Here is a 27884-nt window from a genome sequence, read left to right as displayed (position 1 = left end):
TGTTCAACGACCAACTAGAAACTAGAAACCGAACACAGTTTAAAAAAATAATAAGTAAAATATAATATATTCAGCACACAATAATATTATCCATACCATAACCAATACTACGATTCATAATAATATGTTACGATACAAGTGCGAAATAGGAAATTCGCACATGTATCGGACGTTTTACAGTACATATGGCCCTTTAGATTTTCGACGTCACGTAATGTGCTAATTGTCGCACTAGAGCGGTAAAGTAACGCCATATGTACTGTAATAATACATTACGATACAAGTGCGAAAAATAGGAAATTCGAAACGAGTGGCGATAAATTAAAACACGACCGAAGGGAGTGTTTTAAATCGAAACGAGTTGCGAATTACCTATTCGCACTTTTACAGTAGGTACATATGGTCCTTTAAATGTTCGACATAGTAACGTAATATGCTCATTTTCGCACTAGTGCGGTAAAGTACCACCATATGTACTGTAAAGGATACTTTTTACGCGAAATTCAGATATGATTAGCATTTCTAATAACAAAGTCATTAGTACCATTATTAAATACGTTATATTATATTCGTTGTAAGTACTAAAACTATTTTATTTTTACGTAAACGCATTATATTATTAACTAAAGCAACATTTTTTCACCAATATAATACTTTTTTTCATACATACAATTTTAAAACATTTTCATATCACATATGCTTTCTCAACCCTCGGACATACTGAAAGTGAAAGTGATCAATAAATTCAACCACAGTCAAATGGCGTTCTAAAAGTTTTAATCGTGTGTCGAAAGATGGCAGTAAATTTACTGTGGCTACAAAGTTTTCTTTGGCAATACACCTCTATTTCAATTTCTTTTTGGTTATATTGGACAACTTTTACCAAGTCGCTACCCGGAAATCGAGAACTCGTAAACTTTAAATTCTATTTGCGATTTCGTGGCTAGTCCCGGATAGAATGTCGTTCAATACTCCGCTTAGTCTAAGGATTGAAAAAACATTGTGCAATAGAGACCGTGCGCGTTGGAGGGTCTGCCATCTTGTGGCCTGAATCGGAACCATAAACATGCACATGTACACGTCACGTGTTTTCTTGTGCATAGTAGGTTCTGCCATCTTGTGGGCTACATCGAAACAAAAAACATCACATTTACGCCTCGCGCCAAAAATCTGACGGCTCCTGTGCTGCCTCCTACAGTTCATGCACGCCCCCTATAATTTTAACCAAAACGCAATCCTTAACTGACCATATGTAGCCCTTGTGTCTTGGCAATAAAGTTCACATCCAGTTAACAGCGTGAATGGAACGTTGGATGAATGTCTCCAAACCATATAGACAAGGCATAGATTGCTCACTCCATACATCAGTTTTTTTACCAAAACGCTTATTATTTTCTTAATCGACATCAAGTGGCGGATTTATCAGTACTGCTACTTGACGCTAGATGTCGCGACGAAACGGAAAGTCTAATGCTCAACAATTATCAGCTAATATTATAGCCGGATTAACCAGAACCAGGGCTGCCAGTACATACATTTTGATTATACAGTCCAACGTCAAAAATTATACGAAATTCGATTTTAGCTGACTTTTTCAATTCTTACCTCAAAAATCGACTTGTATATAGTAGTAGCGCCGAAACACAGCACAAAAAAGTAAAACACGTCTCACATATTAACAAACACCCATCATATAGAACACCAAACTCATCAAATGGTGAGTCTAAAGAGAAAACTACTCAAACCGTTACCGTATCGTATTATCAAGTTGGCAATCCGTCTCTGTTAATCCCGTGCTGAAATAGAAATGCGAATTAACCATTCGTGTTTTTTCGTATCCAATTTGGCCTAGTGGGTAGTGACCCTGCCTACGAAGCTGATGGTCCCGGGTTCAAATCCTGGTAAGGGCATTTATTCGTGTGATGAGCATGGATATTTGTTCCTGAGTCATGGGTGTCTTCTATGTATTTAAATAATTATTATATAATTATAGGCGAGCAGCTATTTAGCTGATGAGCCTATGTCACACAGTGTCAGTGTTCAAATATTTATATATTATATATATCGTTGTCTAAGTACCCTCAACACAAGCCTTATTGAGCTTACTGTTTCTTACTACTCAATTTGTGTAATAATGTCCTATAATATTAAAAAAAAAATTTATACCGAACGACTATATACATAATAGATACGATAATCAGTCCCATTATACGAAATTCGTATCGAATTATACGATCTGGCAGCCCTGACCGGAACGTTATTTTCAACTCCTGCTTGTAGTATTAGCTGTAAATTGTTGAGCAATACACTTTTCGTCACTCGTGACACTCGTGACATCTGCAGATGCATTTGTCATTCCAGATCTAGAGCAGAGCCCAACTGGGGAAGTACCTCCACCTTACAGAAAACACCAGCCAAATAACACTAGACCCTACTCATAGTGTTGTGTTCCTGCCGGTGAGTAAGGTTGCCAGAACTCAACGCGGGGGGTGGGGTTAGGGTCGGCAACGCGCATATAACTCCTCTGGAGTTGCGGGTGTACATAGGCTACGGAGACTGCTTACCATCAGGCAGGCCGTATGCTTGTTTGCCACCGACGTAGTATAAAAAAAAAAAAAAAATCTAGTGTCAAGTAGCGATGTCGAGTACTCAAATAAGTTTTGGGAAGAAAACTGATGTATGGAGAGAGCGCTCTATGCTTATGTACTTATTTATCTATGATCCGAACATATCTCGAGCCGTTTTTTTTAACTTTAACTACAATTACAAGGTTACATTCATTTATTTCGCGAATATTTCTATAATCGCATCTTTTTAGCTAATAGTAAAATATACATGTCTAAGAAAAACGTGCCCCTTAATTTGACAACCAAAACAGATGGCGCTGTACTGCGCCATATGTTTTGCGGTCACTGAATTGTCAACCGTCAACTTTTGACAGTTACCGCAAAATGTATGGCGCTATACAGCGCCATCTCGTTTACCTGTCAAATTCGAAGCACGAAATTGTCTTAGATTTTACACATCTTACTCAATCAATATATATTTTGTAGCAGTATGCGACAATAAATAGATATCTTGTCCGAAATAAAACTAAATAGGTTTTATTTCGGACAAGATAATTATTTTAAAATATAAAAAATTTAAAAACCGTACGTCCTATAGGAAGTACAAAAGTAGTATTACAATTGATCGCTAAAATAATACAAAACTGATTGCAATATTAGTCAAATAAACAATTAAAAATGTGTAGCCATCTATAAAATTAAGTTACCATTATCATACATCTGATTTATATAAAAATAGTATATTAAGTACATTATAATTGAGTGTGCTTCATGAAGGGCATTTGTAATCTTCTAATATACTTATATACCAATAAAATAAAAAATAAAAATATGCTGCAATGCCGAATTTTGTACTTTTAATATTAAAACATTTTTCTGTATCATTTATTTTCTTTAACACATTGAGTACAGGGAACCCGCTCGGCTCGCTTTCCTCTACAAAGCGGGAAAACACAGGGATCGGCTACCAGCGTAGCGCTACGAAAACGTTGGTAGCGAGGTTAAGAATAGTAACAAATTTTCGCATGGCAGGCAGACGGGCTGTGGTGTAGTCAAAATGTCAAAAAAAAAATTCTTCCATAGGCCTATTGGGTTAATTAGGTACATTTTTTCGAATACATTACATCATACACATATCAATCGTTAATTACATTAAATCATACTCAAGTACGCATGCCAGGGCACCAAGGGATAGTCTCACGAAAATTTGTAATAAAAGTTCCTGTTTTTAACCTCATAAATCCCAAAAACCTTTATAAGGAACAAATAAAAAATTCACAATACATGTACCTATAACATTTTAAGAGTTCCCTCGATTTCTCCAAGATCCCATCATCAGACCCCGACTTGGTGCCAACGGGACCATCTCGGGGTTATACCTGTTCGATCAAAAAATTTTTTTTGAAAATCTGTTCATGATTCTCGGAGATATCGAGTAACATACTCCACCTCCTCCTTTATTGAAGGCGGTAAAAAAAAACAACAATCGTTTAAGAGGACTTCCTCTTATACAAGCTATCATGAAACTGCCCCTAAGCCAGGGATAATCACAGATGTGTACGTCAGTTGTCTTGAGGACAATTCTATAGTACATTGTGCAACGAGGGGGGTAGGTGAAAGTCTGGATACGAGGGTGCTAATTCCCGAAAGCCGGAGGCTGGAGGGCATTAAAGAACCGAGTTTGCAATATTCTTCCCCCCGGAGTTACAATGTTTTTCATCACACTTAGATAAGATAGATAAGATAATTAAATAATAATCAAATTAAATAATATTGAACATAAACAAAAATATTAAATTATAAACGTCAGTGTTTTAAAAGTAAAACTTATTTATGCTACTTGGTTTGTATGAACAAGTGACATGATTTAAAAAAAAACTCCCTAGGGAGTTATAGCTTTTTTTCACAATCCATAACTCCCGCGGGAACGAAATAGGCCTTTGTCCTTCAGCACACCTGCATGAAATAAGGCCTTTTTCGAACAAGTGTGATGAAAATAATGTATGCCCGCCGATAGGCACAGACATGTCCGTTGATACATGTACAAGTACAAATTAAATTTGAAATTTGAACTCCAAACTCCAAGGATAAAAAATGCCCTGGATCTATGCAGGGCGTCCCAACACTATGGGACATCAAGGGAAAGTACCTTAAATATCTTAGATAGGATATTTTGCTGAAAGAAGACTACGTTATTTTTAAAAGTCAGTAATTCTGCATTTAAATATGTTCTAAGAATTACTGGCTTCGTCTGGGAATCGAACCGACTTAATCATTTTCATGAAATTTGACTCATACATTTTACGTCGTTCCTTTCGTTTAAAATACTATGTCACTTAAGAAGAATTATTATTTTTTGTCCATTCTTTCGATTGGCATCAGAAAAATAGGGGATGATTTTATTTTCACATTTAAGTCGGTTCGATTCCCGGGCGAAGCAAGTGATTCTTAGAAAACCTTTATATGCTGATAATTACTGACTTTTAAAAATAACATAAAGTCTTCTATGTATTTAAGTATGTATAAATATGTATATATTATATATATCGTTGTCTAAGTACCCTCAACACAAGCCTTATTGAGCTTACTGTGGCACTTAGTCAATTTGTGTAATAATGTCCTATAATATTTATTTATTATTTATTATTTCAGCAAAATATCCTATCTACGATATTTAAGGTACTTTCCCTTGATGTCCCGTAGTCTTGGGACGTCCTGTAGGCCTAAGATGGTCGGCTCTATATCATTTGTCACCATGTCTGTATGTTCGAAAGTGACAGGCATAGTGACAGGTGATAAAAATGGAACCATGCTGCCACCGCTGTATATAGGTATGTCACTAGGCCGTCACATCAGTATATCCCCAGCTGCAGTGGTCCCACTCACTTAGTCCACGTTGTGGAACCGCAAGATGGCGCGGCCCTTGATCTCCGAGTTGCACAGCTTGCGGACCACCTCCTGCGCCTCCTCGGCGGGGAACACCGAGTGGGGGGGAGGGGCGATCTGAGAATAAAGAGGAATAGTATATTATTGCAGAGGCCGGGAAAGGGCGATTCGCGGATGAGCTTCGATTTTCAAAGCTTCGAGGCAAAGACGAATCCACGAATTGCTGTTCCTGCCGAGGTATACACCGTGTTTTTATTGAATTTCGTTAACTTCGGGGTATCGGTAAGTACGTTTACAGAAACTAAATGGCATAGTTATTTTCAAAAAAAAAAATTTTTTTTTTGGTTTTTTTTTTACTGTTTTTATTTTTATATAAAGTAACTAAATGTTGCATATAGCGTTGTTGTAACACGGGCATTACATTTAACTCAACCAAACAATTGAAAACTGTGACATATCAATGTCATTTCGAACGTCGATCGTCCGAGATAGTACTTACGTTTAGTAGCAAATGTATGAACTCGCACTAAACACTAATCAATAAGTAAACAGGCCCTAAGGCAAGTGTACACGCTCGTAAGGGCCTTATAAGATAAAAATTAATGATTGATTATCTCCGAAATGGAGTTAATTAGAATATCGGTGTCTTTGAGAAAGTTACTTAATTTAAGCTCAGGAATGCACCCTCGAAATTAACGTAAATAAAAAAAAACACGGTGTATATAGTGCTTTTCTCCAAACATGCGAGGAAATCAGGTAAAATAATTATAATTTAAACATGAACCAGCACTCAAATCGAGCCTTCACATCAAAAACGTTAAAATCAGTTTCGCTCTTTAATTATTTTTTAAAAGTTAAAGGCACAACTATTCTGCCATTCAGTACCATTCAATATTCGCTCATTCAATATAATCGTGCAATATAAGCTGTATTTGCACGCATGAGATCCTTAACAAAAATATAAAAGTTATATAGTCTTTGATTTTATTAAGCAGTATTCGCACGATCATACACGTCGGTCTTACACGACTCTATGCTATATCTTGAAATGGCGCTGACCGGGTCGTGTAGACGCGGCCCGCAGCTACTTATATTAATTGGCTGTATGCGTTTTTCTTAGTGATTGTATGTTTATAAAAAGTAAAAAACAATACAGTAATAACTTCCGTCCGCTAAAACACGACAATAATGGTTTAATTTTTTTTTAATTTGTATTTGACCGTAACGAAGAACTTCCCGTACTATTTTTGCTACAATAAGGTGAATATTTCCGAGCACATCGGAGAAAATGTGTTTTTTAACTACTAAACAAGTGTTCGTAATAAGTGTGTGTACCCGGAAAACGGAAACATGGTAGCCCTAAATTTACTTGGCGCCGTTCCGTGGAGTAAGAGTTGGGTTGGGTGGGGTTGGGGAGACTGTTTTATTTTTTTAATGTCACAGACAATGACACATGTACGGTTTACATATCGTGTATAACAGATGGCGCTAGTAGTAATTAACTTAGATTATTTAGATACATATTTTAACAGTATTGGGGATGGGGTGGGACGAGGTTACCCGAGCTGCCGAGGTCCGGAGTCAGTGGAAGAAAATGGTTCGAGCCCTACTCCCCAGCAGGGGGTAACAGATGGCCTACCGCGAACCATGTTCGACGTGTTGCCTCCCTGTCACACTTACGTACAAATTTATAAGTGCGATAGAGAAGCAACACGTTCAACGTGTTTCGCGGTAGGCCCTCAGGATGGAAAGAAGAAGACTAAATAAGTGTTTCTGGTGTAGTTGTTTCAGCCAATAGAGTTTATGGAAAATCGTAACGCTTTTTAAGTTTATAATGCGACGACCGGTTTGGCCTAGTGGGTAGTGACCCTGCCTACGAAGCTGATGGTCCCGGGTTCAAATCCTGGTAAGGGCATTTATTCGTGTGATGAGCATGGATATTTGTTCCTGAGTCATGGGTGTTTTCTATGTATTTAAGTATTTATAAATATTTATATATTATATATATCGTTGTCTAAGTACCCTCAACACAAGCCTTATTGAGCTTACTGTGGGACTTAGTCAATTTGTGTAATAATGTCGTATAATATTTATTATTTATTTATTTATTATATTTATTAAAAAAAAAAATACCGTTGCTAAAAATATGAACAGCATTTTTGGAGCCTCTCTCCGGTAACGAACACGTCTAATAGGCACCACATTTTTTTTTACTAGTATGTCAAAACATGAAAATTGCTTCTAAAAATGTTGCGAGTATTTTCGATCGATGATCGTAGTCATCGCTTACATTTTTTAACCGACTTCAAAAAAGGAGGAGGTTCTCAATTGGACTCAATTTTTTTTTGTGTGTATGTTACTCGATATCTCCGAGAATCGTGAAACGACTTTCAAAAATGTTTTTTTAATCGAACGGGTATAACCCCGAGATGGTCCCGTTGGCACCAAGTCGGGGTCTGATGATGGGATCTTGGAGAAATCGATGGAACTCTTCAAATGTTATAGGCACATGTATGGCGCTTATGGTAATTTTTGAAGTCGGTTTTTGTTAAGTTTTTTGTAAAAATGAGTAAACGTTGTGACCTGCCACAGTTACCTCCATGGCGAAGAGCCCCAAAAGCTCCCATAGCTAATTGGCGAGGAGTTTCTCTCGCCCGTCCTCAGTTCTCCAGGAGTGACCCCAGTGAGTGACCATGTCCATGATAGTTACCTCCCCCTTGGCGACGAGCCCCACCAGCTCCCGCAGCTGCTCCAGCGTGCCGTTGGGCACCACCACCACGTGCACGTGCAGCTCCTCGGCCTTCTTCGCGAACTTGGGGAGGAGCTTCTCCCCCACGCCCTCGGTAACTAAGACCACGCCGCCCTGGAACGTTACATTTTATAAATATATCGTATATTTAGCAACAATCCACGATAGAACTTTGCACAGAACACGATAGTAAAATCGGAACCCCATTTTTACCCCCCCAGGATCTTCTACGACCATGTAGATACCCATTCAAAAAAAGCAGCAGATGTCAATCCAGATCTAGAGCAGAGCCCAACTGGGGAAGTACCACCACCTTACAGGAAACCGCAGCCAATGTACTGTACATGTATGTATGTATGTATGTGTATGTAAACTTCACTTTTTTACCTGCTCCGTAATACTTTTATCTGCTTCCTTTTCCAAAAAAAAATGTTAGGATCTTCTACGACCATGTAGATACCCATTTTAAAAAAGCAGCAGATGTCATTCCAGATCTAGAGCAGAGCCCAACTGGGGAAGTACCTTCTTACAGAAAACCGCAGCCAAATAACACTAGACCCTACTCATAGTGTTGTGTTCCTGCCGGTGAGTAAAGTTGCCAGAGCTCAACGAGGGGGTGGGGTTAGGGTCGGCAACGCGCATGTAACTCCTCTGGAGTTGCAGGCGTACATAGGCTACGGAGGCGGCTTACCATCAGACGGGCCGTATGCTTGTTTGCCACCGACGTAGTATAAAAAAAAAACTTACATTTGTAAGACGACATGATGAAGATGTCAGGCACTGTAGCAAGAGGTAGTGTCACATGTCTGTTGTCCATCAGCTGCTCGAAGATGACCGACTGGAGCCACATGTACTGTACATGTATGTATGTACATGTATGTATGTATGTATGTATGTGTATGTAAACTTCACTTTTTTACCTGCTCTGTAATACTTTTATCTGCTTCCTTTTCCATACTTATGGCTGGCATTTATTATATATATATATATATATATAATATGTATTTTAATATAATAAATAAATATTATAGGACATTATTACACAAATTGACTAAGTCCCACAGTAAGCTCAATAAGGCTTGTATTGAGGGTACTCAGACAACGATATATATAATATATAAATATTTATAAATACTTAAATACATAGAAAACACCCATGACTCAGGAGCAAATATCCATGCTCATCACACAAATACATGCCCTTACCAGGATTTGAACCCGGGACCATCAGCTTCGTAGGCAGGGTCACTACCCACTAGGCCAAACCGGTCGTCTAGTATTATGTATGTAATATGTATTTTAATATATTTATGTATATGTATTTATATATCTTTTTTTAATTATATTTGTATACGATATATTGTTTAGTTTTGTGTTTATTCCGTGCTAGACTTCTTTTATTGCATCTGGAACACTGACATAACATTTTTTTTTTAATTTCCGCTACCTAAAGGTTGTCTGGAAGAGATCGCTTTTTAGCGATAAGACCGCCTGTTGTTTACCTCTTCTTTATGTGTTGTATTATTTGTACTGTCTCTGTATTGAGGTGTGCAATAAAGTGTATTTGTATTGTATTGTATTGTATTGTATTGTATTGTATTGTATTGTATTGTATTGTACAGTATAGAGGACGTTACCGGCGCTAGGCACTGCAGGGAGCGGTGCAGTGAACGGGATGTGGTGCCGAAGTTCATGACCAGGTCCACGGGGCCGCCGCAGGCGTCTGTTGTGCGCTCTATCAGCTGTTTCTCGTACAGGTCTTCGTTCCATTGTACTACTTTTATTCTGTAAATAAATAAAAATAAATTCGTTTCGTGTTTTAAAGATCGTTATTGTTTTGTAATAAATACGAAGTTGGAATATGTGAAATTCTTTGTACGTTTTAATAGAAGACAACTTGATATCGTTGATGTAGATGTAGGTACTCGGTCCGGCCGTGTTCCCGGCGCGGCTGTACGTTTATGAATTAGTTTTAGATCGGTACTCGGTCCGCCCTCGGTCCGGCCGTGTTCCCGGCGCGGCTGCCCGTATATGAATTAGTTTTAGATCGGTACTCAGTCCGCCCTCGGTCCGGCCGTGTTCCCGGCGCGGCTGCCCGTGTATGAATTAGTTTTAGATCGGTACTCGGTCCGGCCGTGTTCCCAGCGGGCCGGCCGCATATGAATTAGTTTTATATCGGTACTCGGTCCGCCCTCGGTCCGGCCGTGTTCCCAGCGGGCCGGCCGCATATGAATTAGTTTTATATCGGTACTCGGTCCGCCCTCGGTCCGGCCGTGTTCCCAGCGCGGTTGCCCGTATATGAATTAGTTTTAGATCGGTACTCGGTCCGCCCTCGGTCCGGCCGTGTTCCCAGCGGGCCGGCCGCATATGAATTAGTTTTATATCGGTACTCGGTCCGCCCTCGGTCCGGCCGTGTTCCCAGCGGGCCGGCCGCATATGAATTACTTTTATATCGGTACTCGGTCCGCCCTCGGTCCGGCCGTGTTCCCAGCGCGGTTGCCCGTATATGAATTAGTTTTAGATCGGTACTCGGTCCGCCCTCGGTCCGGCCGTGTTCCCAGCGGACCGGCCGCATATGAATTAGTTTTATATCGGTACTCGGTCCGCCCTCGGTCCGGCCGTGTCCCCCGGCGGCGGCGTGGGGGTCGCGCGGGGCGGGCGTTGATTATACACACACACTCCACTAAACCAATACACCAATATTTAAACCAATGATACAACATTGTTCACGACGGACCAGAAACTTTAAGACATTTCATGAGAGAAATCAGTGAAATTATTTCGCAGTTTATATAGAAATTAATTGAAAGAACGGACGACAGGCCAGATAAGATCCTATCGCGGGCCGGAGCTGGCCCGCGGGCCATGCTTTGCCCACCACTGATTTAAACTATACATTTTTTTTCCATAATCGATAATAACTAGAAGAAATTCGGATGGGAGATTCAACGAAGGGCGGACGTGACGAACACCCAACCACAGGCCCGACACACCACTTTCTTCTTTTTTTTACATAATCAATAATATAATAGGGGAAATCTGGTCGGAAAACCCAGTAATTTTTTTTTATACTACGTCGATGGCAAACAAGCATACGGCCCGCCTGATGGTAAGCAATCTCCGTAGCCTATGTACGCCTGCAACTCCAGAGGAGTTACATGCGCGTTTTTTTTTTTTTTTGGCAAATATTACAGTCACAACTTAAGTAGTTTACTTTTACAGTACATATGGTGCTACTTTACCGCACTAGTGCGAAAATTAGCATATTACGTTACTGTGTCGAACATTTAAAGGGTCATATGTACTGTAAAACGTTGTACGACACACGTGCGAATAGGTAATTCGCAACTCGTGTCGATTTAAAACACTCCCTTCGGTCGTGTTTTAATTTACCGACACTCGTTTCGAATTTTCTATTTTTCGCACTTGTATCGTAATGTACTATTAAAATGTTCTACTATTATATTTACCATTTTGTTTCTAATGAATAGTATATATTACATCACTTAAAAAATTCGCACTTTTCTATTAAAATATAATCTTGTTTCCATACTTTTTGCTTAGTGTAAAGTAGCACCATATGTACTGTAAAAGTTTTAATCATATGTCTAAATATGGCAGTAAATTTACTTTGGCTACAAAATTTGACAATACTCACTCTTCGCTGTCCTTGGCGTACAGGAAACCTTCATCATTGAGCGTGGCGACAGATATCCGCACGCGGTCGTGCCAGCAGGACTGGCGGAAGTAGTGGCTGGCTATGCGCAGGGCCCAGAGCGCAAGGCCGCCGGTGCCGACTATGAGGACGGTGGCTATGTCCTTGTGGTCTGGCCCTGGAATGTTAATATACACATTTAAACGTTTGACGACCAGTTTGGCCTAGTGGGTAGTGACCCTGCCTACGAAGCCGATGGTCCCGGGTTCAAATCCTGGTAAGGGCATTTATTCGTGTGATGAGCATGGATATTTGTTCCTGAGTCATGGGTGTTTTATATGTATTTATATATTATATATATCGTTGTCTAAGTACCCTCAACACAAGCCTTATTGAGCTTACTGTGGGACTTAGTCAATTTGTGTACTGATATCGTATAATATTTATTTATTTTTATAAAAAAAAAAAATTGTTATCCGATATAATGTTGTCTACGTCTGTCAAGACCTTTTTAATAACGTTTTAGTAAAAAAAAAAAAAACATTTTTGACACAAGCTTTTTTCGCTGACTGTACATTTCCTGTATTTAACTTGACCATGGATCGGAAACCGGTATTTTTTTTTTTGGAACGAAAACGGTATTTTTTCGTTCTCTGTTAATTACTTCATTTCTAATAGGGTTGTTTCCAATTTTTTGAAACGCTTGTATTACGTTCTATATTAACTAAAAGTTGCCCTAAAATTCTACTTTTATACTAAAAACGGCTTTAAATATGTTAAATTAACAAAATATATTTTGACAGATGCTTTCGCGCCCAAAACGCTCTTTGAAAATTGTGTGACGTCACAGTTTACGGTTTGACACATAACTACATACACACGTAGAAGATACGAACTGTCAACTGACATTTGTCATTTGTTGTTTATCGCCTAACTGTCAACAGTGTCAATCCGAGAGTTGTGACGTCATCAGAATCTTCAATGACGTTTCGAGTTTGGTCACGTGACGTGTGCCAAAAGATATTTTAAATTCAATATTTACAAAAATATGGTCATTACAGGTCCCCTAAAAGTAGTTTAACATGTTCTTATAATCCATAATAATTTATTGGGATACAATTGTGCCCTAAGATTTGTAGATGGAAACAACCCTATTAGGAAATCTAATAATACGAAGTTGTTATCTGAAAATACAACTGGAGTATAAAATGAACCGAAATATATGGTTATTTCGAACTTTTTACAAAACAACGGTTCCGATCCCTGTTTTATAAATACATATAAAGCTTCACTTTTTAGATGTAATGCTCGTAAATGTCACGCCCGTCGACGCTGCCCTTGTTGACGGCGTTCATGTGACCTACCAGAATTACCGACATGACCTAACCTAAGCCTTTGATCATGTGGAGCATGAAATAGTAGGTACTAATATAAGGTGTGCCTCAGGGAAGTGTATTAGGCCCCCTACTTTACAATGTTGACTGACCTTCCAGGATCTTGTGCAGGCAGTCGCTGCCCGTGTTGACGATGCTCATGGCGACCTTCCAGAATTAACGACATGATCAAAGCCTTTGATCATGTGGAGCGTTAAATAGTAGGTACTAATATAAGGTGTGCCTCAGGGATGTGTATTAGGCCCCCTACTTTACAGTGTTGACTGACCTTCCAGGATCTTGTGCAGGCAGTCGCTGCCCGTGTTGACGATGCTCATGGCGACCTTCCAGAATTAACGACATGATCAAAGCCTTTGATCATGTGGAGCATGAAATAGTAGGTACTAATATAAGGTGTGCCTCAGGGAAGTGTATTAGGCCCCCTACTTTACAGTGTTGACTGACCTTCCAGGATCTTGTGCAGGCAGTCGCTGCCCGTGTTGACGATGCTCATGGCGACCTTCCAGAATTAACGACATGATCAAAGCCTTTGATCATGTGGAGCATGAAATAGTAGGTACTAATATAAGGTGTGCCTCAGGGAAGTGTATTAGGCCCCCTACTTTACAGTGTTGACTGACCTTCCAGGATCTTGTGCAGGCAGTCGCTGCCCGTGTTGACGGTGTTCATGGCGAGCAGCGCGCCGGTGGGCAGCATGGCGGCCACGCTCAGCGGCAGCTCGGGCGGCACGCGCACCAGGCACTTAAAGTCCGGGACCACTATGTAGTCCGCGTAGCCGTGGGGGACTCCTGGAATGTTTGAATTAGAAATTAAATAACGAATATTTCATTACGTTGTGCTAGTCTTATACTAAAATTAAGTTAGCCTTTCATAATGATTGTCATTGTGAGAATGCATGAACTGGCACAGAAATCATATCCATTAATTGCATTATTAACAAGTATACATGTCTGTAAGCAGTAAGTTATTTTATTATTTAAAGAAAACACTCATTTTTACAAGCTTGCTTAACTTTATATGTTCGTATGTAACCAACTTTTTTTTTCAAATCTTGCAAACCATTTTTTAACCACTTTCTGATATCAGATTGAGCTGAAAATTTGCAGACATATGTAATTCACGCAACATTATGGTACCATCGAGCTGATCTAATGATGGAGACAGGAGATGGGAATGGGAACTCTGTGATGAAACAACGCAACTTAATTGTGTTTGGGGTTTTTACAATTGTTTCGATGAGTATTAGTTGCCTGTGGTAAGAAAAGTTCAGTCAGCGACAAAAGCTTATAACAAAAATGTTATATTTGCCAAAAACTTATTGATTGTGCTTTTTAGTGCCTTTTATCCCAAAAATTGTAACATGTAGTATAGAAATTCCAGAATCAAATGGGTGAATCAACTTTTTTTGTTTTGTTATCCTGTCCCGTTGTCCAACAGTGGCACAGTTTGTTTGAAGAGACGTTGTATGCCGTTTTATTAACATGCTTAGTAGGGGGCCCATTATGGACATTGGTTATAACGACCACAAAAACGCAAGTTTGATACATTTAAGTACCATAAAATCAGTATTTCAATGAACTTTTGTCCCCTGGACAACTAATCGTAACCATGGCAATGAGTGACGCTAAAAAGTTGATTCTCCCAAATACATCATAATAGTAAGTTTTGAACAGGCTGACGACCGGTGTCCTGCACCTTAGAATTATATAGGACATGCCTGCAACTCAGTTACATTTGGGAATTCATAGGGTAGCATGCAAGATGAGAACGTGCATTCTTGTTTGCGTTCCGGAATCATAATGTGGGGAAACAGCACTGATGCAAATGAATTAATTGTTATGCAAAAGAAATGCATCCGTATACTGGCTAAAATTAGGTGCCAGCTGTAGGCCATATTTCAAAGATTATGAAATTTTAACACTATCTGGCATCTATATGCTAGAACTGGCAACTTTCGTGCGCAAAAATTCACGCATATTCAGACGAATTCAAAGTCGCCGAAGAGAGCTCAACCTAGTAATACAGGCATTAAGTACACAATTATTTCGAAGCAGCCCAAACTATGCTGTGGCGACTTTATAATAGAATCCCTGCCCATATTAAGTCAGAGGAAAATTTAACAATATTTATTAAGAAACTTAAAAAGCACCTAATAAAAAAAATTTTTTATTCTGTCGATGAGTTTGTAGAGGACAGTACTTGAACTTAGTTTAATTTGTAAACATGTATATTTTATGTGTATAATGTTAGAATAATATGTGTGTATGTTAATTAGTGTAGTTATTGCAACACCCGAATCGGGTAGCATGTATGAACCTGATATAATATTTAATATCTTTTGTTCCGGCTACATGTATGCAATTATAAAAGAATAAAGAATGGCTGACCTTCGTACGGGTACAGAACGATCCTGTCGCCTTCTTTGATGCCTTCTGTGTCGGCATTCTTGCCGATGGCGTCAACCACTCCAGCCACCTCGTAGCCAGGGAAAAGGGCCCCGTCGCGTAATCCTATAACAATGTCACTGAAGATTAAGTTTGTGTGTTTTTAAGCGTCTCAAATGATCCTGGTTTTGTCAGAATCCAATGTCTGCAATGCATTAACTTTGTAAGCTCCATTGTGTATTACATAAACTCCGTTTCAATCTATTAGAACCTTGCATAAACAAATGATATTCATCCCAATTTACTATACAACAAGGTTCAAATTAAAAATAGTAACAGTCATTAAGGAATTAACTTTAGAACAACAGAATTAACTTTGAACAAAAAACACAAATGTTCACGCTAAAAAGTTTAAGTGAAAAATCTTTATTTTCAGGCAACCAGTACGCATCGTGATTTCCGAGAGCATTTTACGAGTTGCTATAAAAATACTGAATTAACAATTATAGATCGTGTCACTCACGAAGACGCGTGCCTGGACGCGTAATCCCATGTTATTAATGGTTAGATATGACAAATCTGCGTGTCATCGTGGATGACACGAACTATAGTGTACAAAATATACTTGAAGAGTTCTCACGACTATGATGCCAATCCAAACTTGATGTCATGGAACCAACTGCGAAGCATATTATAATCTTGAAATCTTTTTTACCTATATGTGCAGGTGTCGAGGTGTGAAACCCGAAGTTCTCCATCTCACCCGACAGGCTGCCGATGGACGAGACGGAAGATGTCGAACACACGGACGCGGAACGGGTGCGGTTCGCCCTAGAACGTTAACATCCAAGCCTTTTAGGTGTGGCTAATTATAAACACTAGCAGCGAAATTATTTGTGACACGTCCAAAAATGTTCAACTCAAGCTGTATATTACATCAAAACTTATAAAAGAAAAATAAACACACAGCATTAAAATTTAAACCGTCATCTATTTCTCAACGTGTCAATCACAGTACCTTAGCTTTGAAACAATGTAGCCCACAAGATGGCAGAATACCATGCATAAGAAAACGATAACGGCAGATAGCAGCACTTGCTTTGGCGTGAAGTGTCAGTGTACAGTAAGCTGCGAAATTGCATGGAGTAATTACGAATGAATTTATTGATAAAGTCGCCATGCACTTTTACGTCTGACGATACATGTGTATGTTTCCGATTCAGGCCACAAGTTGGCAGACCCTCCAACGCGCACGGTCCCTATGATAAGAGTTTTACTGTAGATAATTGTAGTACCATTGTTCTTTACCCCGCGGGAGGAAATTCCTCTTAAACCGACCAGTGTGCCACCGTTTAAGTTCTAGAGTGTGAGGGTGAACCATACATGGGCACGGGCACGTCGAAACTGAGCACGCACTCCTTCAGCGTGGGCCCTGGGCCGATGGACACTGAGCGCTGGTGGGTACTTGTTACATGTAGCAGGCGTAGGTGTACACGACGCAGATCCTCGCGCCGTAGGTACATGAGCACGTCGAAACTGAATACGGACTCCTTCAGCGTGGACCCGGGGCCGATGGACACTGAGCGCTGGTGGGTAGTTGTTACTTGTAGCAGGCGCAGGCGTGCGCGACGCAGATCCTCGCACCGTAGGTACATGGGCACGTCGAAACAGAATACGCACTCCTTCAGCGTGGGCCCGGGGCCGATGGACACTGAGCGCTGGTGGGTAGTTGTTACCTGTAGCAGGCGCCGGCGTACGCGACCCGGATCCTCGCGCCGTACATGGGCACCTCGGGCACGGGCACGTCGAAGCTGAACACGCACTCCTTCAGCGTGGGCCCGGGGGACTCGATGGACACCTGGCGGCACAGCTTGCTCATCTTGATCACTGTTAATCAAACGCAGTTGTAAATTTGAAATGTAACGTATAGTTTGTAAATAATCACACCTAGTGTCAAGCAGCAGTACTGATAAATGCGCTACTTGACGCTAGATGTCGACTATCGCTTCGTGTGTCAGATGCCATTGTGTACAGGTCTGAATGTATGCCTTTCTCCCGCTGCTGCCACGAAGCTTCGGCTTGTCTGCCGGTGTCCCGCTGCGGGACAATTTTAGGTACTCTCTCTTGAGGGAAACTTAAGTGCCAAAAATTAGGTCTGTACTGTTCTGACATACCAAAGCTAGAGCATTAGACAAGGATAGGCTACAGTTTGTCAGTATCGTCAACAAATTTAGGATTACAGTAACTTCATAATTCCGTGTTTAATTGGGCGATGGCGTATTGGCCCGCCCAGCCCCCGCCAGACTCGGCAAAATGTACAAAATGGATGCCAGCAGATGTGGCCATTTTATTTCCCTCCCGCTGCGGGAGTTCGGCGTACGGAGGGCTACGAAAATATTAAGTGTTTTGTATGGAGTGAGAACTCTATGCTTAGACGGTCTCAGCATCTGTCACGTCAGTTTATAACCGCACTAAATCACTGACAAAGTCAAATAGTGTCACAACAACCCACAGATGAACCCGCTTAATATGAATCGAACATGTTTTATCCGATTTACTGCGTTAAATCCCTACTCTCTGTCTCTTACCTATTCATATTTAAACCGCGCGGACAGAAGCTAGTATAATCATAGTAAAATTACGGTGTACAGTGAAACTCACTTAAGAAAAGTCTGAAGCGACGATGTGGCAACACATTGACCTTAAACGTGATCATGTTGAAATTAATAAATTAGAAAATTTATTCGCAAATGTTGTCATGTCAAACGTTATCTTGTCATGTCAAGTATGACGGTACAGTTATTTATCTGTTTACTAGCTATTCCGTGTTTGATAAACTTTGCTACCTGTTGCTATAATTATATTTATTTATTTATTTATTTATTTAAACTTTATTGCACAATATAACAAATAAAGTACAAATGGCGAACTTAATGCCTAAAGGCATTCTCTACCAGTCAACCATCAGGCTAAACAGAAACAGTAGTACGTGCAGGCATTAAACAAAAAAAAAAACAGAATAAGTAACTTAAAACAAGCAAAATAGCGATAAATAATATATACTAACGGTTATAAACTTACATAAATATACTATAAATAAATATACATACATATATATTAATTTATGTACCCAGTGCAAAAAATACTATGACTACGAAGGACAATTAACCAGAGAGCTTGTCGAAAAAGTGCTTGCGCAACATACGCTTAAACGAGAGCTTGGTTTGAGCCTTTCTGATGTTGAGTGGGAGATCATTCCAAAGCCGGATCGCCTGAACGGTAAAGGAGTTAGAGACAAAACCAGAACTATGACAATTATAATGTGAAATGAAGGTGCTATGGCACGATTTCTATTGACCGAGCAGAGTCGCATGCCTGATTAAATATATATCATATTTGTAGACCAAATTTATTATCCCGCCCCACATTATTAGGCTCTTGAACGCCAGACAGCGAAGGAACTTTCCGTGCCCTGGACGCAGGCGATCACGATTATTTAAACGAAATTGAACTTTACGGAGTCCCGCGTTAGTCCCTATTGCATTGGCGAAACTGTCGGCTGTAGCCGTCGTTGGCGTCCTTGGCAAATATTTCAGATGTCGGCCATAGCCGACGGTGGCGGTCAAAAGGTTAGGCTGCCCAAGGCTCGAAACCGGTTGGTAAAATACCGGTTTATTTCTGCTTTCCTCCGAACTTTTATAAGAACGCGAACGTTTTAAGAACTTTAATTATATTATATATTATAAGACATTATTACACAAATTGACTAAGCGCTACAGTAAGTTCAAGAAGGCTTGTGTTGTGAGTACTCAGACAACGATATATATAATATATAAATATGTATAAATACTTAAATACATAGAAAACACCCAAGACTCGGGAACAAATATCCGTGCTCATCACACAAATAAATGCCCTTACCAGGATTTGAACCCGGGACCATCGGCTTCATAGGCAGGGTCACTACTCACTAGGCCAGACTGGTCGTCAAAGTATTGGTATTGTAACCTAAAAAAACCCTTTTATTCGATGAGCGACGAAACGGCAGACTAGCCTGGTCGTGTACGTAAACATAGACACCGACATAGGAAGAAACCGATTATTGCTCTAAACCGGTTAATTTGACAACAACTGTTCTCATAAAAATGGTTTAAAAATAACGGTTTTTGAGCTCGGTTTTGCGTTAAGTACATGATAACTGTTTGGAAATTTAACCGGTTTCCGAGCTTTGAGACCGCCTACAACTTCAAGTCACAAAATGTGCCGACCTCGATAAATCTGCAGATTTTATAGTCTTCTTTCTCGTTCCCTCATTACTGAGGATGTGTGAGGACTACCACATGTGTTTTGTCAAAAGCCATGTGGACTGCACGGCGCAGACTGCCGCCAGCCGATATCTTCATAGCGTCCAACCATATCATACGTGCCCCTTCTCGGGGTGCCATTCATTTGGTGAAAGATGGAGTTTCATTCGGGATTCGCTGGTTTGCCATTTCATTCGGCCTAAAATCATATTTCTCGAAATTGCTCGAAAGAATCTAAAGATCTTAGATCTTATAATGAGCCGATCGCAAAATATGCACGATTTCCACCCGGTTGCGTCATGAGAATCGCACCTAAAGCAAAAACACAAATGTATTATTGTTTACTTTTACGCCTTCCGTTTGCAAATACGTAATAATTATTCAAATCTACGCACAATAACGTTGTTTGCCGATCAGAACAATATGGAACCGTGTCACAATCAATTAGGTACCAAATAATTTAGTACAATAAAAGAAATATATGATCGGCCTTCTGTGACAAGATCCCATTTAACTTCATAAACTGTTTAAACATACAGTCGCCATATATCGGAGCGGCCGTCGTACTCAAAAATATCTCAACACGCACTCTAACGCCTTACGTGTATAGATATTTGTGAGAACCTCGGCCGCTGCGATATATCTGATGGCGACTGTACAATGGAATAACGACACTACAGACATTGAAATAAGATGTCATTCTTTTTAATGCAACATCGCGCCTAAATACAGTTGACGTCATGGCATAGGTATTGGTAAAAACAATAAAGCATTATTCATGTTGTCCCTTACGATATTTAACGAGTTCGAAAAGGATGGTATTTGGTATACTATATGTGCTATTCGTTATGACTATGACATAAACATACCATCTAAAAATAAACACGCTACAAGAAGTTAAACGACATTGAGTTATCTTAAAATGAGTTCGGCCGAAATAGTTTCTAATGTATCCGCTGGTCAGTAGTGTCAGTACCCCTAGTGTAAATAAATTCGATTTCCAAACGTGACGTACGCGTTTGCGTTTAGTCTCATTTTGTATTGGATTTCGAAAGAGCGCGCCAAGCGGGACGTGTTGGAACCTCAAAATCCTATACAAAATGAGACTTAACGCAAACGCGTTCGTCACGTTATGATGTCGATCAAAGTTACACTAGAGGTACAGAAGTACTGTTTTATACTACGTCGTTACGTCTACGTGTTTGCTTGTTTAAGCATACGGCCCGTCTGATGGTAAGTCTCCGTAGTCTATGGGTGCCGGCAACTTCAGAGCAGTGACATGCGGGTTGCCGAGCCTAACACTAACACTCCACACCCTCGTCAAGCTCTGGCAACCTTACTCACCGGCAGGAACACAACACTATGAGTAGGGTCTAGTGTTATTTGGCTGCGGTTTTCTGTAAGGTGGAGGTACTTCCCCAGTTGGGCTCTGCTCTAGATCTGGAATGACATCCGCTGTGCTGTGCCGCGAGATGACTTACAGCTAGATGACATTCACAATGCCCATACCCCTCATTTTGGACGTAGTTTAAGGACATACCCGGGTCTACAACATTACGTCCCCTCTTAACAGTTTCCACATTCAATTCATGGGTTATACACAAATCATTTTAAAAAATTACAATTTTCCTATGTCTATAACATTTTTGACGAAATCTTTATTGGAATACTAGAGTCTTTTTACCCCTTTTCCAGGCCGTACCAATCTACAAGGTTTTCCCAAAAAATTCAAATATATTCCCATTAATCCAGCTTTGATGATTAAGTTGAAGACAACTCACATTTTGCGAAAGTGCAATCTAATTTGAACCTTAAATCGGATGGCTATGTTTGAAATTCTTTTGGTGCGTATGTTGTCGATAAATCGTAATGCCTGGAAAAGCGTTAAGTTGTGCTTAAACAACTCAATAAAGGACGACTCGGGACTTAATAACCTCGGAAGTTTTTTAAACGTGTAGTCGCGTAATAACGATTGGAGTTCTTCAAATTTATTATTAATTATTTATTTATTTGAAAACCAACAGCACATGAAACGTATTATTATAGGACATAAATATTATTATAGGACATTATTACACAAATTGACTTAGTCCCACAGTAAGCTCAATAAGGCTTGTGTTGAGGGTACTTAGACAACGATATTATATAATATATAAATATTTATAAATACTTAAATACATAGAAAACACCCATGACTCTCAGGAACAAATATCCATGCTCATCACACAAATACATGCCCTTACCAGGATTTGAACCCGGGACCATCAGCTTCGTAGGCAGGGTCACTACCCACTAGGGCAAACCGGTCGTCATACGTATTACATATACGTATTAACAATATACATATATAACAATCGCAAAATCAATCAATTTAGACTTAAAAGACTCGCGTTCTTATCAACTCTATATGGAATGTGGACGACGTTAAGAGGTTCAACGTAAAAAGTAGGCCAATAGACGACTGTGGCTCGACCAATAATAAGCCTTAGGCCGTGGTAAGAAAGTTTCAAATGCCATGAGCTTCTTTAATGACACTCCTGTTGTCAACTAGGTCTATTTAATACTTCAAATGAATTGGTTCTGTGAAAGATACGCGAGAAAATATACCTACTAGAACTAGACTTACTTGTAAATTATCTTTCACCTTGTCAAAAGAAGCGCTGGTGGCCTAGCGGTAAGAGTGTGTGACTTGCAATCAGGGGGTCGCGGGTCCGTACCAATGAGTTTTTCGGAACTTATGTACGCAATATCATTTGATATTTACCAGTCGCTTTTCGGTGAAGGAAAACATCGTGAGGAAACCGGACTAATCCCAATAAGGCCCTTACCCTCGGGTTGGAAGGTCAGATGGCAGTCGCTTTTGTAAATACTAGTGCCAATTCTTAGGATTAGTTGCCAAGCGGACCCCAGTCTCCCATGAGCCGTGGCAAAATGCCGGCACAACGTGAGGACGATGATGATCTTTCACCTTGTCATGTTTTTAACCCCCGACGGAAAAAAGATGGACTCTCCAATGGATGGACCGATTCCCATGCGGTTTTCCTTATGTGTAAGTGAGTTTCCTTACAGAGGTTCTTAGCTATATTCTATAGAAATCGATTCAGCAGTTTGCAGAGTATCAGCTCTTTTCCAAAATGATGTACGGCATTTTGGCATGAAATGGGTTTCTTTGGCGTAATATAGCATAGGGGGTTTTTGAATATAAAAAAATATATTATTTTATAATTATTTTTTTCTTATTAATCATGAATTAACAGCTGAATTGAATTTTGTCCTCCAAATATCGGGGGACGGGATATTTTTCTTTTTGAATAGGCGGGTTCACACAGAGCGCGCGAGCGAGCACTTATGTGCGAGGATATTTCCTCGCGCACAAAACGGCCAGTGTAGACGTGCCTCGGCCGTTTTCCTCGCCAAGTGTCCAGCAATAAAGGCTATAATAATAATAATAATATCTCTCCGGCTTGCCTTCATTGGCCGGCTGGAGTGAACACTGAGCAGGGGCCGCAGGACTCTCACCTCTGGCTTGCCTTTGCCGGCCGTCCAGAGTGGGGTGTCAGAGCTATATGCTCGCAGGGTGGAAGTGAAATATGCATAAGACGCGAGTTGGCACAGTGGCTGCTGACAGCCACTGGGTAGAAAGCGGCGCACACCTCTCCACACCCTGAGCCGCTCACGCAATGTTGTCCCCTTGTCGCTCCGTGCGAGCGGCCGTTTTCGGGGACCCATATTGTGAGTTGGCGAGTCACCACCTGTCCATTTTTCGTGTTTTTTAACATATGATCAGGGCAGGTGCCATAGTCACCTCCATAGTCTCGGTTACCAGTCCACTAGCAACTCAACCCAATAGCCCGGTTTCTTTTTGTACCTTTTTCTTACTATAGTCCTACACTAACCGGGGCTTGTCCGTGGGTGCACTGCTATAGTGTGAACAGGGATAATCATCGATTGGTGTCACATTACTTTTAGAGTAAATTGTCTTACCCAATGGTCCCGAGAATTTGTAAGAGACATACAAATAATAATAATATGTTTATTGCTTAGTGATAGGTTTCACTTATGATATCAAAAGATCAACACATTCTCATTGCAACAAACAGAGACACATTATGAAATTCACATCAGTTTGGCTCCAGATAAACATCTAACCACATAAATAAGTCAAGTTTAACCTACTTCTAGTCAATTGAGATGCATCCGCATAAGGAATAGTCGGCAAAAGGTAACTGCAGAGACTTTCTTTTTTCGGACCCGGGTATGTCCTTAAACTACGTCCAAAAGAGAGGTATGGCCACTGTGAATCTCATACCCCCACCTTACATAAAAACCGCAGCCAAATATTCCTGCCGTGTAAGGTTGCCAGAGCTCAACGAGGGTGCGGAGTGTTAGGGCCGGCAACGCGCATGTTACACCTCTGGAGTTGCAAGCGTCCATAGGCTACAGTGACCGCTTACCATCAGGCAGGCCGTATGATTGTTTGCCACCGATGTAGTATTTAAAAAAAAACTTTCAGTAACAGGACATAAGTAATTTCTATCAAGCTGATACATTTGCAAACCATTCTATATTTTTTTTAATTAAAGCAAAAACATCCTCTATGGTGTGTAAACAAAGATAAAGATAGTTTATTTCTCGAGTAGGTAGTTTACAATGCGCTTATGAATGTCAAATAAAGCTACACCGGCTCTAACCCTACACCTCGTCCTGAGCCATTTCTATCAGTAGAAAACGGCGGCTAACTTAAAAAAAAGCGGCCAAGTGCGAGTCGGACTCGCCCATGAAAAGTTCTGTACCATTTATGATGTATTAAAAAAAACTACTTACTAGATCTCGTTCAAACCAATTTTCGGTGGAAGTTTGCATGGTAATGTATATCATATATTTTTTTCAGATTTTTCATTCTGTTATTTTCTGTTATTTTAGAAGTTACAGGGGGGGGGGGGGACACATTTTTTTACTTTGGAAGTGTCTCTCGCGCAAACTATTCAGTATAGAAAAAAATGATATTAGAAACCTAAATATCATATTAGAAGACCTATCCATAGATACCCCACAATGGGTTTGATGAAAAAAGATTTTTTGAGTTTCAGTTCTAAGTATGGGGAACCCCCAAAATTTATTGTTTTTTTTTTCTATTTTTGTGTAAAAATCTTAATGCGGTTCATAGAATACATCTACTTACCAAGTTTAAACAGTATAGCTCATATAGTTTCGGAAAAAAGTGGCTGTGACATAATCGGACAGGGGGCGTCCATAAATTACGTGAGGCTTTTTTGAGAATTTTTGACCCCCCCACCCCCCCTGGTGAGATTTCGTCATGTTTTTCTTAAGCCCCCCCCCCCCCCCCCCTCCTAATCTCACGTGAGATTTTTTAAATTTGTGTACAGGCTGTAATCGCGATGGATTATAAAAAAATAAGCAAAACTTTAATTCATCAACACTATTTTGTGAAATTTGCTATTTTTTTCTAAAAAATTTTTTTATTCCGATTCAACTTTACTTCCACGCAAATTTACACTTTTTTCCACTAAGAAAAAAATTACGTGATATTTGCTAAAAACGCCCCTCCCCCCCGAGTGAGATTTGGTAAGATTAAGCTTAACCCCCTCCCCCCCTTGAACGCCTCACGTAATTTATGGACGCCCCCACAGACAGACGGACATGACGAATCTATAAGGGTTCCGTTATTTGTCATTTGGCTACGGAACCCTAAAAATGGAGGCACAAAGGGTAATCTTCCCATAGACAATTTGAATTTCGCGCCTTTTTCTTCGAGGCACAGATATACATTTTTTAAATTTACCGTGACAAAAAAAATTATGAAAATGGCCTGACAGACTATAACACTGTTAACAAAAATTTCTATAAAAAAATAGTCTGGTAAAATTTTACAAAACAACACATGCGGTACAGTACCTGATATAATACAGTATAGGAAATTGATTCTTTAGCAGTTTACGGTTGACTTTACATTGGACAGTTCTTAGCATAAGTATGAAAACCAAATATACTTGAACTGCAAATTGCTAAAGAATCCATTTCCTCCATGTATATATAGGGAGCGTGCATGAACTATAGGAGGCAGCACAGGAGCCGTCTGATTTTTGGCACGAGGCGTAAATGTGATGTTTTGTTCCGATGTAGCCCACAAGAAGGCAGAACCTACTATGTACAAGAAAACACGTGATGTGTAAATTTACATGTTTATTGTTCCGATTCAGGCCAAAAGATGGCAGACCCTCCCTATATATAATTTTGTGCAAATAAAACAAAGAATATACTTTGAAAATTTTCCATGAATGTTTTAAAAACATTAATCAAAATTAAGAAAGAATAAATAAATATACCTACCAATGAAATAGTACTAAAACGTATGGAAGTAACACTCACCCCGTTTCTTGCAATGAATTAATGAAAAACTATAAATAGCCACTTTGCATGTGATAACAGAATGACAGCACAAACACTTTTAACAACTATCACATCACACATTATATTTATTACTGTGCAAACAAGGGCGGCTAGAGGGCGCCCATCTACATATAAATCAGTTCATGAATAAAAATGCAATAAAAAACAATATTATCACTCTGCCTTGCTGCCACCACTGATGAACCAAGAAAATGTTCATAGATTTGAATTTGGAATGAGCCGTTTTTTTTTTCGTCCATCTTGACAGGCCATCTGTAGATTCTAAGCTATACTGCCTTGTCATAAGTATGATTTTTTTTCTTTTCAGTAAGTTCAATCTGGTAAACGTCTTCAGTAAATACTATTTATATTAGGTCGATTCCGGAATCAATGTCTTCAGTAGTTTTCATTTTCATAGTACTTTAAGTAAACTGCATCTCTTCCGTAAATACGAATGAGTGGCTGACACAGAAGAGCAAGGTCACCAATGTTGTAAAACGCGTAGCTAGATTGAAGTGGGAATGGGCTGGTCATATAGCACGAAAAACCGATTTGTGGAGCAATCGTCTACTGAAGTGGCGACCATGGGGGGAGGAACATCCTCAAAGTAGACACCAGATGTGTTGGGACAACGACATGAAAAGGACTGCAGGGAAGAAGAGGCTCCAGGTCACACAGAACCGTGATGAGTGGCATAAAATGAAGGAGGCCTACAGCCGAAGGGTAGAGAAGGGCTAAAGAAGAAGAAGAAAGATCTCTTCCAGTTATTTATTAGTCATATCCATTATGTTTCATTATTATTTCTCAAAATAGACAAAAACTGTAATATTCTTAGAATGAACCAATTTTTCTAATCAATTTTTTAAATCCATAACCTTTATAAAAAAAAATGTTTGTGGTCTCCTTAGCTTTTTTGGACTAAGGAGATATTCCAAGTATCACGCTGTAATCGAGTGCGAAAACAAAGCAACCTAAACATTATATAAACAGTATAATGACCTTTCAGCCCGTGAAGGTCAATCTCAAATCAAAATAAGATAATATTTAGACACACTGAATATCCAAAATAGCTTAAATTTGAATAAAAATAACTACTGGCTATTTTTAACAAATTCGCAAAAACAACAATTACATAAATATCGCTTTTGTCTCATTTCCCTACTTCTTTATTTTGAAGGAGTGCTTAAAACGCAATTTCTAATGGTACTTACTATTTAGATTTACTTAATTACCTTTTTTCACGAAGATTATGTTACTTGTTGTAGATCTCTTTAGTGTTCTTCTGATTTACACGTCTTCCAGTTATATTTACAAGGACAAAGAAAAGATATCTACATAAATACGGGGTTTTATACGTCCGCCTATTTTAAATTTTGACCTAAACAGATGACATTTATTTGACAGATGACATATACATTCCTTTACACGTTTATGACTATCACACCTATCACACCTATCACATAATCAAACTAAATAGTTTCTTAGAGATGGAACTTCTGTAACAAAATTAAAGTAATGTACATAATTATTTACC

The 27884-nt window shown here is 39.6% G+C and overlaps 1 protein-coding gene across 2 annotated transcripts; it reads right to left on the bottom strand.

The window, feature by feature from the left end:
- Nucleotides 1-51: 51 nt before the first annotated feature.
- Nucleotides 52-27747, bottom strand: LOC133526272 (uncharacterized). 2 transcript variants are annotated; one of them, XM_061862833.1, is made up of 10 exons: nucleotides 27583-27747; nucleotides 17372-17522; nucleotides 16351-16466; nucleotides 15639-15761; nucleotides 13872-14039; nucleotides 11861-12035; nucleotides 9840-9987; nucleotides 8164-8316; nucleotides 5454-5570; nucleotides 52-3946 (listed from the first exon to the last, which is right to left on the bottom strand). In XM_061862833.1, exons 2-9 carry the CDS (start codon nucleotides 17512-17514, stop codon nucleotides 5454-5456), a joined length of 1143 nt encoding a protein of 380 aa, XP_061718817.1. In that variant the 5' UTR covers nucleotides 17515-17522; nucleotides 27583-27747; the 3' UTR covers nucleotides 52-3946. The 2 variants fall into 2 exon arrangements, with proteins under 2 accessions (XP_061718817.1, XP_061718810.1); XM_061862826.1 differs by having other exon boundaries at nucleotides 52-5570; nucleotides 27583-27746.
- Between the last annotated feature and the right edge of the window lie 137 nt (nucleotides 27748-27884).

The sequence above is a fragment of the Cydia pomonella genome, chromosome 1 (assembly GCF_033807575.1).
Source record: "Cydia pomonella isolate Wapato2018A chromosome 1, ilCydPomo1, whole genome shotgun sequence".
Lineage (NCBI taxonomy): Eukaryota > Metazoa > Arthropoda > Insecta > Lepidoptera > Tortricidae > Cydia > Cydia pomonella.
The sequence above is the reverse complement of the archived record's forward strand: the minus strand, read 5'-3'. Positions and strand labels throughout refer to the sequence as shown.